The sequence below is a fragment of the Epinephelus moara genome, chromosome 12 (genome assembly GCF_006386435.1).
Source record: "Epinephelus moara isolate mb chromosome 12, YSFRI_EMoa_1.0, whole genome shotgun sequence".
Lineage (NCBI taxonomy): Eukaryota > Metazoa > Chordata > Actinopteri > Perciformes > Serranidae > Epinephelus > Epinephelus moara.
Genome location: NC_065517.1, coordinates 19,403,998 through 19,419,801, shown reverse-complemented (window position 1 = coordinate 19,419,801; position 15,804 = coordinate 19,403,998). Strand labels below are relative to the sequence as shown.

Below are 15,804 nucleotides of genomic sequence, written 5' to 3'. Positions count from 1 at the left end.
CTTCTGCAAAAACTCGTGACGGTACGGAGAGGAGCCTGCATTTTACTGCAGCTTTATAATTAAATAAGTAGAAGTTCAATAAGTTTCAGACTGCTCCCTTGTGTTTGGGCAGCAGTAGTTGTTAGCACATTTGCTATTTGGTCAATATTAGTTTTTTATGTATTCTTAAATGCACATACACTAAAGCTCTGTAGCAGGGATTCCTCAAATGTAGCTATTAAAGTGTTGCAAAAAAAGAGGGTACAGTACTTAACAGTTGAATGATAAACAGATGCCATACAGCCGTCTGCTCAGCTGTGATCCTACTCTGCCATATGCTGCACACGGTTATTAGCAGCAGAGTTTGATGGATACATTATGTAAAGACAACTTCATCAGATGCTACTTTCTGAAATGTCTGCTGTACTTTTTAGCCACTCATATGGCCAACACATTGATTGTAAAGTATTTTTTATATCGGCCAAAAAAAGCAGCCTAATAAGCTTTTGTTTTGTACCTTGCACCAAATGTTGCTGTTCCATTTCTCTATGTTTTACCTACAAAAAGTGGTATCTGTTGTAAATGTCTGCAAAAAACCTTAAAATGTTAACGATAAACCAAACACTGCACTCCCAAAACAGCTGGATGACAGCAGAGAAAAGCAGGGGAGGTGATGAAGAGTTTCTGTGAGACACCTTTAAATCAATGGGAGGAAAAATACAGACAACAACACCCCCATCCTCTCTTCGCATATCTCTTTCCATGATGCCAACTTAAGTAACTTCCTTAAAGCACTGAAGGTTGATTGGGGGGGTAGATACAACGAGATGTGCACTATCATTACATAAATGAGATGCAGGTGCACACAGTCCTGGTTGTGTTTCTACAGATAGATTGGGATGATGTAGCAGTAGTTGCATTTTGTGCAGAACTAGCTTGCTGGCAGCCAGCATATCCTCAAGAGAGGGCAGAGGGCCCATTACAGTTACACAAGGCTGCTGAGCTAATGGCTACAGTAATGGCATGGTTGCACTTAGAGAGCTGCGAATGTGATTGCAGATCTGCTGCGTGGCCACTGGCACTGCCACAGACGAGCCAGAACTACAGTGATGAGGGAAGGAACTGTAAACACACGTGCACATATGTGGTTGTTTTTGTAACACACTGCCTGTGCTTTCACGTCAGAGTGTCCTGCACTGGGCTGCATTTTATATGACCATTATTGGCAAAACATTTCCAACACACACACACACACACACACACACACACACACACACACACACACACACACACACACACACACACACACACACACACACAAACAAACAAACAAACAAACAGCAGGGCCCCCTACTGCCTGCCACCTTTCTAATGTCCCCTAGAGTAGGATGGAGACAGATACCTGCATGTGGCGCATGCCAGTGGGAGAGAGTGACGTAAGCCAGATTTGGCAGGACAGTCTGGGTACTGCATTGAGCCAAAGGGCAGACAGTCAAAACCACATGCAGGGAACGTGTGCCAGCCATTTGATCCATAGACACTTACTCATTTGTCCATGTTGGGATCAGCGCGCTGCTGTTAAGGCCTAGGTTACAGAGAGGCCCTATGCTAACTCATATGATGTCCTCACTATGAACATCTTAGAAATATCAAGGACAAACAAAAGTCACAGGCAGGACAAAAAAATGACATGTTTGGCTCAAAGGCACTTGTTGGGATGTAAATAACCACTTGGGATGGCATTTATAATGCAGGGCTGACCTCCTGAGAAAGCTGAGGGCAAAGTATTGACCGGCCCGTGCGTTTCCAAAGTGAAAACTTAAGCAGAATTAGCTTAATTGCTTTCACACAGGAGCGTCTGAGAAAGGACAAAGTCATTAACTCTGTGCTAAGGTATCCCACAAAATACAGCATTCCAATTAGCTGCAACAACATAGCTCGGAGCCTGAAATGAAGTTTTAGCAGGGCTTTTAATGCGCTGACTGTAAGCTTGAGCATTTAATTGATTAATAACACATCAGGCAGTTTGACAGCAAAAGCACAGAAATACTTCAAGTTTGGATGTCAACTTTCTAACTTGAAACTGTGTGGGCCTCCTGTCAGATACTGCCAAAGATGTCAGGCTTGACAGATCACATTAAAGGGTGTGCTGCTATTCTGAACTTCAAGAGATTTTGCGTCTGCGTTTCCTGGAACAAAATTTGGTGTCAAACCACGTAAACAAACACTTCCTGCTGGCAGCTGCATGCAGCCAGGTAACATCAGCTTACACAGATCACAATTCAGGGCTTGTAGTGCCATTTCTGTAAGAACAGTCAAACAATGCAGGTTAAATATCTATCAGTATCATTACAATGTCATTCTTAATGGCTGACATTAGAGCCATCATTGCAGTATGACTACTCATAGTTATATTAGTGTCACTGGAATGGGATAAATCTAATCACACTTGAAGCACAGGCAGAGGGCTACTGACAGGAATACAAATACATGCAGAAAGCAAAAGTCATTAAGGCTGACTTAACGGACTAAAAAACATGCAATGACACGAAACATGACAGCCCATACCCACAGATGTTGCAAGAAAGGCAAAAGTTACCTGGCTTCATACACACAGGAAATGGATTTGCCATTTTCTCCATTTTATATCATTATAATATGAATATTTGGGGTTTCTAACAGATGGTTAAACAAACATGCAAACTGAAGATGTTACCTACTCAAAAAAAAAAAATCAATAATGCGAATCATCATTAGCTGCAGGCCCAAATGACATTGCTAAAAATAGCAGTGTTTTGGCCCATTTCATTAAGAAATTTGAGGTTTTTCCAGCATAAATACACTGTCTGTTTGGTGCTCCACTGGGGGAAAAAACTATGCAACCCTCCACTTCAGACACCAGTGAGACAACCAGCCAGCCAGCAGGCTGCTACTGCAGTTTTTCAGCTGCCCGAGGCTCCTGGAATGCAAAGGGAGCCAAGGAGAGCAGCAGCACAGGCATGTGTCCGGGAACAGAGAGCACTCAGTGTGCCAAAGAAACAGCCGGGAGGAGATTTCCACCCGATAGGCCCCAATGCTACTGCTTCTGGTAGAGCCTGCCTGGGCCAGCGGAGGGAGCCCAGAGATGGGGCTCTGCATGGCAGCACAGAAAGGACCCTTTGTTATGAAGTATTCTGTAGTGTTAAGCCCCACAGCGCCTGAGCATCCCTCTGTACTGCCGCAAGGAAGGGGACACAAACACACAGAAAGATGGAGAAGAGTAAAAAAAAAAGAGTGTAAAGAAAGAACATAAGGAGAGAGAGGTACGATGAAACAAGGGAAACACTGTCGTATGTTTTGTTGACAGTGGTGAAAGGTGGGGAAATCTGAGAATGGGATTGAAGCCAAGCACAGTGTTCTTATCTTTGCTCACAAGATGTTTTCTCTAAGCTATGTTGTCAAACAGAAAAAGCCTCTGAATGCTGGACCGGGAGTTATAAAAATCTCACCGCAGTCACACAATGGGTTTTAAATTGAGAACCATTAAAGCTGCCCATTGTATATCTGCTCGTTTCTGCGTGAAAGACCGGAGTGTGTACAATGTGTCAAGACAAAACAAGTCAATCTGAACAATGGCGGCCAAATGACTGATTGTGACACCTAGAAAAAATTAACTCAAACATCTTGAGGTTTCAAGCCGTAAAAAGTAGAACTCAAACTGCCCAGCAAAATAAACTATCTCTAAATATGAAAGCAAACATTGTGTACTGTTGCCATCAGAAATTTTATTGGCTGAATTTCTGAGGACAAAGTGGAGTGATGGCTGAGTGCAAACATCATAATGTTTGGTCAGTTTCTAGATTTGTTCGGAGAGCACTGTTCTTCTTGACAAAGTAGCCCACTGTCTGGACAATGCTCAATGACAGTGGGTTTTATATGCGTGGGGGCAGAATACATTTACAGCAATGGTAATAAATTCTGTTAGAGAAGAAAGAACACCTCTAGGGGTGGGTTACGTGGATAAAATCCAGCATTATGGAAAAGTACTTTTATATGTTATGACTATATAGCATCAAATAACAGTCATCTAGAGCTAGATCATCACATTGGTGCAAAAAGTAAACTAAAATCCAACCTTAATGTAAAGTAGGGATCACTACCACCTCAACTCTCACAACAACGTGATCAAAACATTGGTTAGCCTTATATTAGACACAGCCCACCAAACTATTCGCTCAGAGGGAACATTAGTCCCAGATACTTGACTTCATAAACCCTCAAAATGTATTTAATCCTTGTCTCCATTATGATAATATACAACAGCCCACCTTTGGACTTCCCTGCCCTTTGCTGTGGTTAAGTGTCATATCCTCCCCTGCCAACCTAACGAGAAACTCTTACTGGAATAAAGCGAGGGTGTGGGAAATTGCAGTGTTGGGAATATCCGAGCAAGGCAGACCCTCAGAGCTCAATAACACATCCCTGCGACTGCATGAAACGTGGTCAACTGCCTTTATGGCAGCTCTAAAGCAGAGTCACACGCTTCGACACGTGCAACTGTACTGCGAGCTATTTAAACAAAGAGTGTGGTGGGCTGCCAGGACTACACACACACACACACACACACACACACAGGACAAAAACAAAGACACAACCAAAGCAAACCCATTCTAACAATGTAGCTACACACACAATTGTTAGATCGTTGTTTCACTTAGGCTTACGTTAAAACACCATGTGTAATTTGTATGTAGTGCGACATGGGTTTTTTTACTGTACTTGAATGTAACACTACAGTAACGCTACAGCTGTTAACTGTTAGAGACAGGACTAACTAGCTACTACAGCCGGTTTTCCGCTTTTATTGTACCTTTAAGCACTTTGTCAAGCTAATTTATGGCGTCTAATAAAACATTTCAGCCAAATTAATACAGCAGACTTGTCAAAAAGCGCAATTTAACGTTAACAGATAGCTTATTAACGTTTGTCAGTTGACGCGGCTAGCTTAATTAACACTTTAGCTAGTTAGTTTAACGCAAAATTGCCAACTCATTACTCTCCTTGAGGCAGTGGTGAATGTTACGCTAGCGTGAGAAACGTGTTTTTATATTTTTAATGCTGTCGTCGACGAGAGGAAAGACAAGCGCAAGAAAGCTCGTAGTGGCCTGTGTGTGCTTAGCTTGCGAAAAACAGACAAGACTCACCAACGTAAAGGTTACCAGCGGCGAGCCCTCCTCTCACTGCTTCACAGTCGAGGCATTAACGCTCGTGAAAAACGGAGACTCCCCAAAACCAGAATATGGCGAATTAACACCAAATATATAAATAATAATGTTCTCGTCGTCTAGTTCCGTCAGCGCCGCTCTGTTGTTCCCGGTCCGCTCGGCTCGCCAGCTCTTTATTATAGGTGAGCGGAAACACTCGCTGTGAGAACTCTACCAGCTGCCTCGCTCTCGCGCGGTCTCCATGGCGACCTCGTTAGAAGGGCGGATCCTAATCTGTCAAGCCAACCATGGGGCTCGCCTTCAAAATAAAAGCACGGAGTTTGGTACGGAGACAAAAGAAATGGACAAAAATAGGAAAATACGCCAAAATTTAGGACAATAAAAACCGCAAATGTCGCCACTAGAGGCTAAAATTTGCATGTATTATGGTACATGCGTCATTATAGGAAATGTCCTAATTATTTTTATTTAATTATTGTTTAATTAATTTATTTTTTAATTTTGTATTTATGATTATTGTGTATTTATTTACTTCAGTAGTCTGTCTTTTTAGCTGGTATATTCTTCTATTTCGTTACTTTTTTTTTTTTTTTTTTTAAACGTATTTATTTACTTATTTATCGACGGATCTAAACTGGTCTCTGGTGTTTCCCCACTTCGTTTCCTCAGTTCCTGTTTTTGTAAGAAATGTTAGAATTTTAGTCTTTAGCATCACAGTCTCTGAATTTATATCTGCGTGTGTGTGTGCGTGTGTGTGTGTGTGTGTGTGTGTGTTTTATGTGTGAAGCACTTTGTGTTGCATTCTTTATGTATGAAAACTGCTATATAAATAAAGTTTGATTGACTGATTAATTAAGAAATGTACAATTATATGCTGTGATTATCCGCAGAGTGGCTCATATGCTCAGCTGTAATGATAGAATATTTAAAAAGTAGTCAAACGACCTCCACTTGAGGATCTTAATGAGGCAAACAACCATTTATATGAGCAAAACAATTTGCAAAGAATCACGAATGCCAGCCAAATAATCTTAGAGTTACTTTCTTTGACCTCCTGTGAACTGACTGCACGAAGACAATTTTAATGTAGCTGATATGATAAAAACATGGCTATTTTTTAACACTTTTTTATTGGGTTTTAACAACATATAAAAAGTACACATAAAACCTTCAAAGGAACAGGCAGCTGCAGCAGATAATGGCCTAATCAGGGCCCAAACTATTATGACTGGCTACAAGATGTAATAAAAAATAAAACCATTTTTATAAAGTGAATATGACTTAATTCACGTGGAGTTATTAATTAAGTGGGGGTTTAGAGTCTAGCTTTTATTAATTCCAAAAAAGAAGAGCCATTTAATGTGAGTCCTAGTTTCTCAAGTTTGAGATTGACACTTCCCTCAGCCACTGAGTCCAGCTTGGTGGTTGAGAGTTTCTTCCAAAACATGGCTATTTTAATAATTTTGTCACCATATTTAATTATCATTTAACATGCAATGTAAACAAATTCAGCTCCAGAGAGGTAAAGGTGAAAAAGACATTAAAGAGTGGACTATAGGTTCATGTTTTCACACACTGATGTTTGCACCCTGAGCTTTTATGATGTGTATTGCCTGCTTTTGCATCATCTACACTACTTATCTATGAGTACCTATAGCTGTGCCATCTGAAAGAACGTTTCTGTGACTGCAATGTCACAGCCATCTCTATCAGTTCACACAGTCTTAGCTGTTGCTTTTGCTTTTGCAAGGCTGTTTGATTAGATCATCTGAGATGGGTTTTCTCTATAGCTGTTGCTGCTGCAGAGAGCACATCATCACAGTCTGCATATGTATTAGAAGTGCACCTAGATGAGAGGTGTACAGGTCATGAATAAACACACGTGATCTAAAGGTGCTTGTACAGTACGAGTATATTCCGCTACATGATGTCCAGCACTGCACTGTATTTACACAACCTGCTTGTACAGTAAGCCCATGAGTATATTCCATTAAGTGCTGCACTGTATTTACACAATGTGCCTGCACATAGAAGATAGAAGAGAATGAGTGGGTGGAATTTCTACTTTCATTCACTGAGCGGGTGAAGGAAGTGAGATCTCTCATCTCACCTAACTGCAGTTCACTCTTCTGCACTGTAACCCTGCGAAACATAATGCGTCACTGCAAAGAAACATCAAAACAGGCAGTCACTTGGTTTTGAAATCCCCAGCTTAAACCTATACACAGTATTTGTATAAGTCATCTCTTCCACATATATATGGAGTAATTGTTCTAAAGAAAATTAATGAGTTACTGGTTTTCTGGACCCATAAAATAGGCTACATATAGGGCAGCCAAAAATGTTGACTAGAAAGATATAGTGTGAGTTAAATGTCAGGATAATTTCATCCATATCATATAATAATCTATCCTTTATCCTCGTAGTCATTTTCACTTTACATAGAAAGTAGGTGCCTTTAAGAAACTGCACTCATTTCACGGTTTAGCAAGGTGAGATAAATATTTTATATTGTAATATTCTTTAGACAAGAATTTATGTTAATGGCTCATAGTATTTTGTGGAGGTATTCCTCATATTTTTATGGTTAATAAATTCGTATTTTACATTTTGTCCCTGTTTTTCTTCTACTTTGAAATATTTCCTCTGTTCTCCAAATGTCTAAATAACCTGTCTTTGTGCTTGTTACGATGTTATTGCACTTGGAAAATGGTGCAAAGGTCAACTCAAGTCATATGAATCATTTCATGCAACGGCTGTTGATAGGAAGGAAATTCAAACTCCACCAATGACTAAAGAGGTGCTACTCTAAATATAGAAAAAATGTGTTGAAAAGTGCCTCAAAGTCCAAACACAGATCACTATCAGGTAGAATCCAAACATGTTATTCAAATAGCACAAACACAATTGCCAGATGTTTACAAGTGTGTTCACATAGCTGTTATTAAATCCACTTTTACTTTCACTTTCTCCAGTGTCAGCTGGCTCCCTCCCTGGTCTCTACTTGCACCCCCTCCTGTCTTAATGTCCCTTTTTATTTTGATCCATGAAAGATTCCTCTCCCTTCAGGATCCCAGAGGGTTTGAAGTCCTGGCACAGGCCAACCAATGATTAATTGGATAAAACTCCAGCTAAACACCTTGACATGTCATTGAGTCCTGTAGAAAACCTCTGACAACACATGCAAGGGCCTACCCTTGAGATAAACATGAAGCAGCTGAGCCCAGTGTCCTGCCATTTTGCTCATTAATATGAAAATATATGCAGCAAGGTGGTCCAGCTAATCAGATAATCTATTCCATAGGGGGAGCATGTGATGTAAATGAGTTTCCCATCATGTACTGGTCTTGTCTTACTGTGTTCTTGCTGATAGCACAAGGGCATAGCTACATCCAAATGCCATATATCGTGTTAGGAGATGGAAATTAAATGTTACTCTTGTACAGGAAGGGCATCTTAACCTTTCCAGCTTGCTTAAGTGTTAATTTTCTGTGCTAATGCTGACATCTAGTGGCTGCTACAGCTTCCTACACACATGTGAAGGTTCATGAGTCGAGTCATATTTGTTGGAAAAAAAAGTTAAATGTACTAAAGTAACATCTTATTTTCATTTTATCTCATATTTTAAAGAGGCTAACTTTAACTTTTTGCTGGGGCTCAGGTACAACTGTCAGAGATATGGACGGTTACATTCCACACAGGTGGAGATGGACACATGCTGTCCTCGTCGCGCTGCCATACAATTCTTCTCAGATTTTTATTTTAATTCACTTTTTTAAAGGAGTATTTTGGCATACGATTAGTACACAAAGCCATACATTTACAAAAGAAACACACACCAAAGGAAGCTGATCCAAAAACCGGCTCCCCCCTACACTGGCAAAGTGGTTGCGCCCGGTTGCCTCCTGTTGGGTGCTTCCTGCATCTACACTTATTTTACATATCTTCGTGCACATCCATGCTACTTGTGTGTACAGGTATGTTTTCGGTTATTTTATGACTGTTTGGAGACCATGTTTCGATTATTATTGGCAGTATGACTTAGGAGGCTTTACGGAAAACCAGTTGGTTCAAAACAAAGGCGGTAAATAGACCAGAACATACAGACATGCACACTTATTTTGCTAACAGGCTAACTTTGTCAGCTAATTTAGATAACTTACATCCACAGGAGGAGTTCATCCACAATGGAAAATTAACTTTCATGTTTTGGTTGCTAACTACTCCTCACTGGTTCTTTTTTACATTTGTAGAATAGTGAAATGCGTTGTCTTGACCTTTCACCTAGTTAGACATCACTGTGTCCCTGAATGACCTGCTCTCCCTCAGATGGAGACTCCCAACATTTCTCAGTTAAAACATCTCCAGTCACAGGCCATAGCTTGACACATGTTTATCTACACACACAGGTGCTGCTCATGTGACTGTGTCAAGGAGTTATAAGCATGTGGGTGAAAGGTGATAAATGTCTTCATGCAGTTTACTCATGGCCTTGTAAAACGTTTTACCTGCCCCTAAATGTCTGTGCAGGGCCTTGTTAATGCATTCATCTATGCAGACTATATTAAATATATCATGTATATATCATATACATATCATTCACAGTCACAAAACCAAACAGCTGGATCAATGCCTCCATCTTGTGATTGAATACTTTGTGCCCAGGTTCAAGGCACTCCTCACAGTGTGATTGTAAAAATGTAAAACAAGGTTGGTGGTGGCATGTGAAATGATCTATTGAAGGTCTATAAATGTCAGTATTTTAATTAAAGTTTCTTTAAAGTCCTAACTGATAACAGGTTAATGTTGACATTATGGTGATTAATTGCACTAGGGCTGGATGATATGGACAGAACAAAAATAGCAATATTTTTGATGATAATAGTACATTTTTTATAGGTGCTTTTCATGGCACTCAAGGTCACCTTACAGACAAAGATAGAGCAAATGATAGCAGATTAAAAAAGTCGTTGAGGCAAGGAATAAAGTAACATTAAATAAATAAATGACTAATAAAATAACAACAAATAAATATTCAGCAAACAAGTTTACAGTTAATAAAATTCTGTGTAAATAGCGGATGTGTGGCTAGGTAGGTAGTCAAACTGAACAGGCTAGTTGAAAGAGGTGAGTTCTGAGGCGGGATTTGAAAGTGGAGAGAGGGTTGATGTTACGAATGTCCGGTGGGGGGGAGCTCCAGAGGCGAGAGCTGAAGGCTCTAGACCCCATAGTGGTCAGGCAGGCTGGCGGGACAGTGAGGTGGATGGAAGAGGAGGACCTGAGAGTGCAGGTGGGGGTGTGGATGTGTTAGAGTTGGGAGAGGTACCGAGCTAGGTTGTGGATGGCCCTAAAGGCGAGGAGTAGGATATAATTGCGACGATATTGTAATGTTGACTACAAGTGCTTTCACAAAAGAGAGATTTTTTTAATAATTAATCATCAGGAATATAGATATATTGACAAATTGGGGAAAATGCAAATAATAGAACAGCTGGAACAATCTGTAATACAGTCTTTAAAACCAGGAAAAGACAACACTTATGATATTACTTTATCCAAAATCCAATCCAATATCTAGTCTCATATCATAATGTTAATATAATACCGATATATTGCCCAGCCCTAATACACATTCATGAGGTTAGGTGCCCAGGATACTTAAAATATATAGTTTGGGTCCGAAGATAAAGTGTAAAACCCCTTGGTATAAATAAATCAGTAAATTGCAGATAAAAAATATCTCTGTGCAACATCGGATAATTTTTATTTTGAAGAATGTTATTGAAGATTAGTGAAAATTCACAGCAAAGTTTCTCAGTAAAACTATTTTGATACTGTTTGGTGAGGGTTTTTAAAGAATAAGATGACATTTATAGACATAGAGGTGTTTTTTTTTTGTGTGGTGAAAGATATTAATTTGATTCTTCATTGCCTTAACAGATGCAGTGACAACTTAGCTGTACCTACAAGATTGGAATAAAGGCTTGAGTAAAAGGAAAGGACATTAAGACCATTACAGTGAGTCACTGTCTCCATCTTGAGGAGCTGAAATGGCTTTTTCACAGATCCGCCTGAAAATCCTCCCCAGTGTTCGCTGTCTCTTCGATAAAATGGTACAGGTAAAAGTTGAGGGACTTGCTCCTTACAAACAAGTTCAGCTGAGGTCCAAACTAGTTGATGACAGAGGGGTGATTTTCAAGGCTTCTGCCCTGTACAAAGCAGATGAAACTGGCCAGGTGGACGTGTGCCGCGCACCTTCTCTGGGAGGAAGTTACACCGGTGTGGAGCCCATGGGTTTGTTTTGGTCCATGGCACCGGAGACGCCGCACAGTAAATTCTTGAAGAAGAACGTCGTCAGCCCAACATTGGTGGACATAGAAGCACTGTGTGGAGAGACTGGTGAGGTCTTAGGGTCTGAAACCAACGAGAGAGGCTACATGACAGAGGGGATGAGGAGAATACCTGTGCAAGAGGGAAGAATACGAGGAGTCCTCTTCGTACCACCAGGTTAGCTGTGCACTGTAGATGATAGCTGAGAAATCAGAGAGATGTCAGTGCTCTACTTACCTTTACCCCTCCCTTTTTATTTTCTTGTCATCTCCAGGAAAGGGTCCATTCCCAGGAATAGTGGATTTGTACACATTTGGTGGTCGTCTTACAGAGGCCAGAGCCAGCCTCTTGGCCAATAAAGGTTTTGTTGTTCTGGCTTTGGCTTATTTTGGCTACGAGGGTTTGCCAAAAAACCCTAAAAAGTTGGAATTGGAGTACTTTGAAGAAGCTGTAACATATCTGAGGAGACAGCCAGAGGTTAGTATTGAAGATTAAAACAGTAAGGATAGATATAAGATATAAGATAGACATTTATAATAATATAATCTTAATTTTATCCCCCCTGTGTGTTGTAAATATTTTGTACTGATTGAATATTGTGAGAATATATTAGATATTTAGGTCCTTATTTATATTTACTGTGTCAATGTTGCCATCTGCTGGCCACTTGTGATGACACAAATCTGTGAATGTGACGCAAACTCAAGACTTTATTAAGATCCTTCTTTGCAAACTATACAAATTTAAAGGTATACTGTGCAGATTTTCAGATTCTGTTTGTAAATGCGCTAAAAAGTAAAAGTCAACCCCAGATTTGGTCTCAAAAACATTAAACTACTAAATATACTATAGATACAGTAATCTTAAATAAAGTAGCTACTGTTATACAGTTAAATATAGTACAGTTAAAATAAAGTTTAAGTTTTGTTATAATGAAATAAATTAAAGCGGAACCACTGGTGATTTTATTCCTAAGCACCCTGCTTGTTTCAGGCAAGTAAATTATAAAGATTTTATAGGTTTTATAGTTTCCTTGTTATTGGGCTGGAAGTGTGGATGTTTTTCTACCCTTTTCCCATTACCACTTATTGTACCATTTGTTGTAATGAAAATAAAAAGCTCTATAGTGGAGGCTGACCGGCCAAACCAAGGCCACTGTGGTGTAAAAAGGGTATTAGTGTGAATATGGAACATCCAGTCAGCAGTTGTTTGCAGTTGGCCGAAAGGTAAACTGTTACCGCAGTGCTGTTAAATGTGAGGATTTACCTAAAGTGAGCAGGAAACAAACTAACACCTCTCCAGATTATATCTTAAGAATAATTGCAAGTCGTGCTGGTGCTCCATGGTCACAACATGTGTCAAAATTGGCATGATTTGGAGCCATGCAGATACAAAACACACGTCTCTCCTGCTTATACACTATTGCTCCAAAATCCTGCATAGTATACCTTTAAGATAACTCCAGATCTAGTTGATCAGTAGGCAGGAAATTGATCTGAACTATTTGTTAGACTTCTCCAGTTGTAGCTTATTATTATAAGAATTTATTCATTTTATGTGATAAGAAACTGAATATCTTTAAGTTTTGGGCCAGGCAAAGCAAGACATGTAACAATGCCACTGACGGGTCGAGGAATTTTTGCCTTTTTAAATGGTTTTGGATATAATTGAGGCATGGTTGTTATTTATTGATCCTAGGACATATTAATGGGTTACAATCTTTTAAACATGATTATTAACACAGTTACCTCTGTGTGCAGGTTAAAGGTCCTGGGATTGGCATCATCTCAATCTCCCACAGTGGCGGTTTGGCTTTGGCCATGTCATCTTTCCTCTCTGGGATCTCAGCAACCGTCTGTATTAACACCTGCAATGCAAATACTGTGATTCCTTTACACTACAAAGACATCGTAATGCCTCCACTTCCCTCTGTCATCTGGAAGATCAGAATCACAACCTCTTGGCTTTTAAATATACGCAATGCCTTATCTGACCCTTCCTTGGAAAAGAACAAGGCGTCATTGATTCCGATCGAACGTGCCAGCTGCCAGTTCCTATTTGCTGTTTCTGAAGATGACTGCAATTGGAACAGTCCGTTATTTGCCGAGCAGGCTGCCGCAACACTGAGAAAACACGGCAAAGAGTCTTTTGAGGTGGTGACATACCCGAAAGCCGGACACTTTTTGGAAGTCCCTTACATGCCTTATTGTCCGTCTGCGTTCCATGCGGCAGTTGGAAGGGAAGTGGTGTTTGGTGGTGAGCCAAAAGCCCACATTGAGGCTCAGCTGGACCTGTGGGAAAGGGTCCAGGAGTTCTTCAAGAGCCACTTGGACACTTAGAGTGATTGTTAGCGAGCAGTGCTTAACCTTGTCTTTAGAGTCTAATGAATGAGGGATATTAAATTATGCTGTCTGGGTGTTCTCATGTTGAAGCTGTGGGTTTATGACTTTTCTGGACCATGAACAAATTCAGCATATTTTTTTCCAACTGAGTTTTTTTCTCATAAGCTTCAATGAACCACACAACACAAAATTATGCATTCAGATATATTTAATATTCACAGCAGATATTTTGACCAGGAAAATAACAGGTGGCGCTAACACCGATAATAATGACACCTCTGTTTTGTTTAAGTATTCAGCTAAGGCAAGGCACTGAGCGAGCATGCTCAATACCAGGACCCTGGACCTGATGCATCGTAAGGTAATGTAGCAATCATGTGCTTCTCCTACAATGACACCACAAAATGTCTGCCTTGAAAACAACCAGCAACACTCCTTGTGTCAGTGTCAAATGCAGTGTTATGATTATTAATTTCCAGTATGTACCGATCAGCCAAAACATTAAAACCACTGACAAGTGAAGTGAATAACATTGATCATTTTGTTACAGTGCAATGCTCTTCTGAGGAACCTTGGTTCCTGCCATTCATGTAGATGCTACTTGACACGCTACACCCACCCAAACGACATGACAGACCAAGTACACCCCTCTATTGGCAACTGCATTCCCTGATTGAAGTGTGCCCCCCAGGCAGGACAGTGCACCAGGCACACCACAAAAACTGCTCAGGAGTGGCTCGGCAGGTGTGACTAAGCTCAAGGCTTTGACCTGGCCTCCAATATTCCCCAGATCCAAATCCAATTGAACATCCATTGGGCATGCCGGCACCTTACCTCGCAACCCACAGGACTCAAAGGATCTGTCCACAACGCCTTGGTGCCAGACAACACAGGACACCCACAGAGGTCCTGTTTCCAGGCCTCGACAGGTCAGAGGCCTGATCATAGATTGGACTTGACTCTGACCTGTCGAGGCCTGGACAAAGGACCTCCTGGGCACCGGTTTGTCCCACAGATGCGTGATCATATTGGGATCTGTGAAATTTGAAAGCTAGGTCGATGCTTGGCCATTCCTGAGAGGTTTTTGCAGTGTGGCATGGTGCATTGCCTTGCTGGGGGGCTACTGCCATCAGGGGTACTTTTGCAATGAGTGGGGTTACTTGGTCTATAACAATGTTAAGGTGGAGGGAGTGCGTAAAGGGGCATCCACATGAATGCCAGGACCAAAGGTTTTTCAGCAGAACATTGCACTGTATTCACTTCACCTGTCAGAGGTTTTACAGTTTTGGCTGATCGGTGTAGATGCTAACACTTTGATTATTTTGTTTGTGGTTTGAAAAGGATTTTCTTTTGAATGGTGAGGTTTTGTGTTAACATTTTGCATTGAACAATAATGATTGTTTTACACCTCATTCTGCAACCATATTATCTAGCACAGGGTTTGAAAGCAAAAGATTATTTAACTGTAGAAAATACTATTCTCACTGTTCTTTTGATATTTTAATAACACTGTAAGTAATTGTGGTGTTCTACAAGAATCAGTCTTACACTAAGATGAGCAGCAGTTGCATCACAGCATTGTTTCAAACTGTAACAAGTCCTCCTCTTAACTAATGGGTGTTATTATAATAAAGTTAAGTACAGCAATGAGGTTCATTAGCCTCCCAGAAATAAACTCCATGAATGTGAATCCTCATTTGTGTAAATGTTGGCATCTAGTGGCAGCTCAGCCTTCCTACATTTATCTTTGATGTCTCTTTACACATCATGTTGAGCCATGTTTGGTTACACACAATATAATGTGAAACAGACTGTGATGAAAGATTGTGAAACAAAGGCATTAAATCAACGTAATTCCCATGTTAAAGTTCAGAACCTTGGAATTTTTTACATAAAGGGCCGTTGTTCTGTTTCAAAGGGAAGTGGATTTACTTTGATGATGTAAGGTT

General features: G+C 40.4%; 2 protein-coding genes across 2 annotated transcripts in view; one reads left to right on the top strand and one right to left on the bottom strand.

Moving 5' to 3' along the window:
- Positions 1 to 5,397, bottom strand: part of susd6 (sushi domain containing 6) — a 35,641-nt gene extending 30,244 nt beyond the window's left edge. The window contains exon 1 of the mRNA XM_050057615.1: positions 5,163 to 5,397. The gene's annotated coding sequence lies outside the window, so the exon portion shown is untranslated. The remainder of the gene's footprint in view (positions 1 to 5,162) is intronic.
- Positions 5,398 to 9,056: 3,659 nt separating this feature from the next.
- Positions 9,057 to 15,708, top strand: acot20 (acyl-CoA thioesterase 20). The gene is made up of 4 exons (XM_050057614.1): positions 9,057 to 9,160; positions 11,124 to 11,690; positions 11,788 to 11,990; positions 13,274 to 15,708. The coding sequence occupies exons 2-4, from the start codon at positions 11,234 to 11,236 to the stop codon at positions 13,850 to 13,852; spliced, it is 1,239 nt and encodes a 412-aa protein (XP_049913571.1). The 5' UTR covers positions 9,057 to 9,160; positions 11,124 to 11,233; the 3' UTR covers positions 13,853 to 15,708.
- The last annotated feature ends 96 nt before the right edge of the window (positions 15,709 to 15,804 follow it).

Bases quoted from the DNA above. Each gene is read 5' to 3' on its own strand.
- acot20 (XM_050057614.1), top strand. From the start codon at position 11,234: ATGGCTTTTTCACAGATCCGCCTGAAAATCCTCCCCAGTGTTCGCTGT. The intron at 11,691-11,787 runs GTTAGCTGTGCA...TGTCATCTCCAG, and splicing joins AGTCCTCTTCGTACCACCAG to GAAAGGGTCCATTCCCAGGA. The intron at 11,991-13,273 runs GTTAGTATTGAA...CTCTGTGTGCAG, and splicing joins ATCTGAGGAGACAGCCAGAG to GTTAAAGGTCCTGGGATTGG.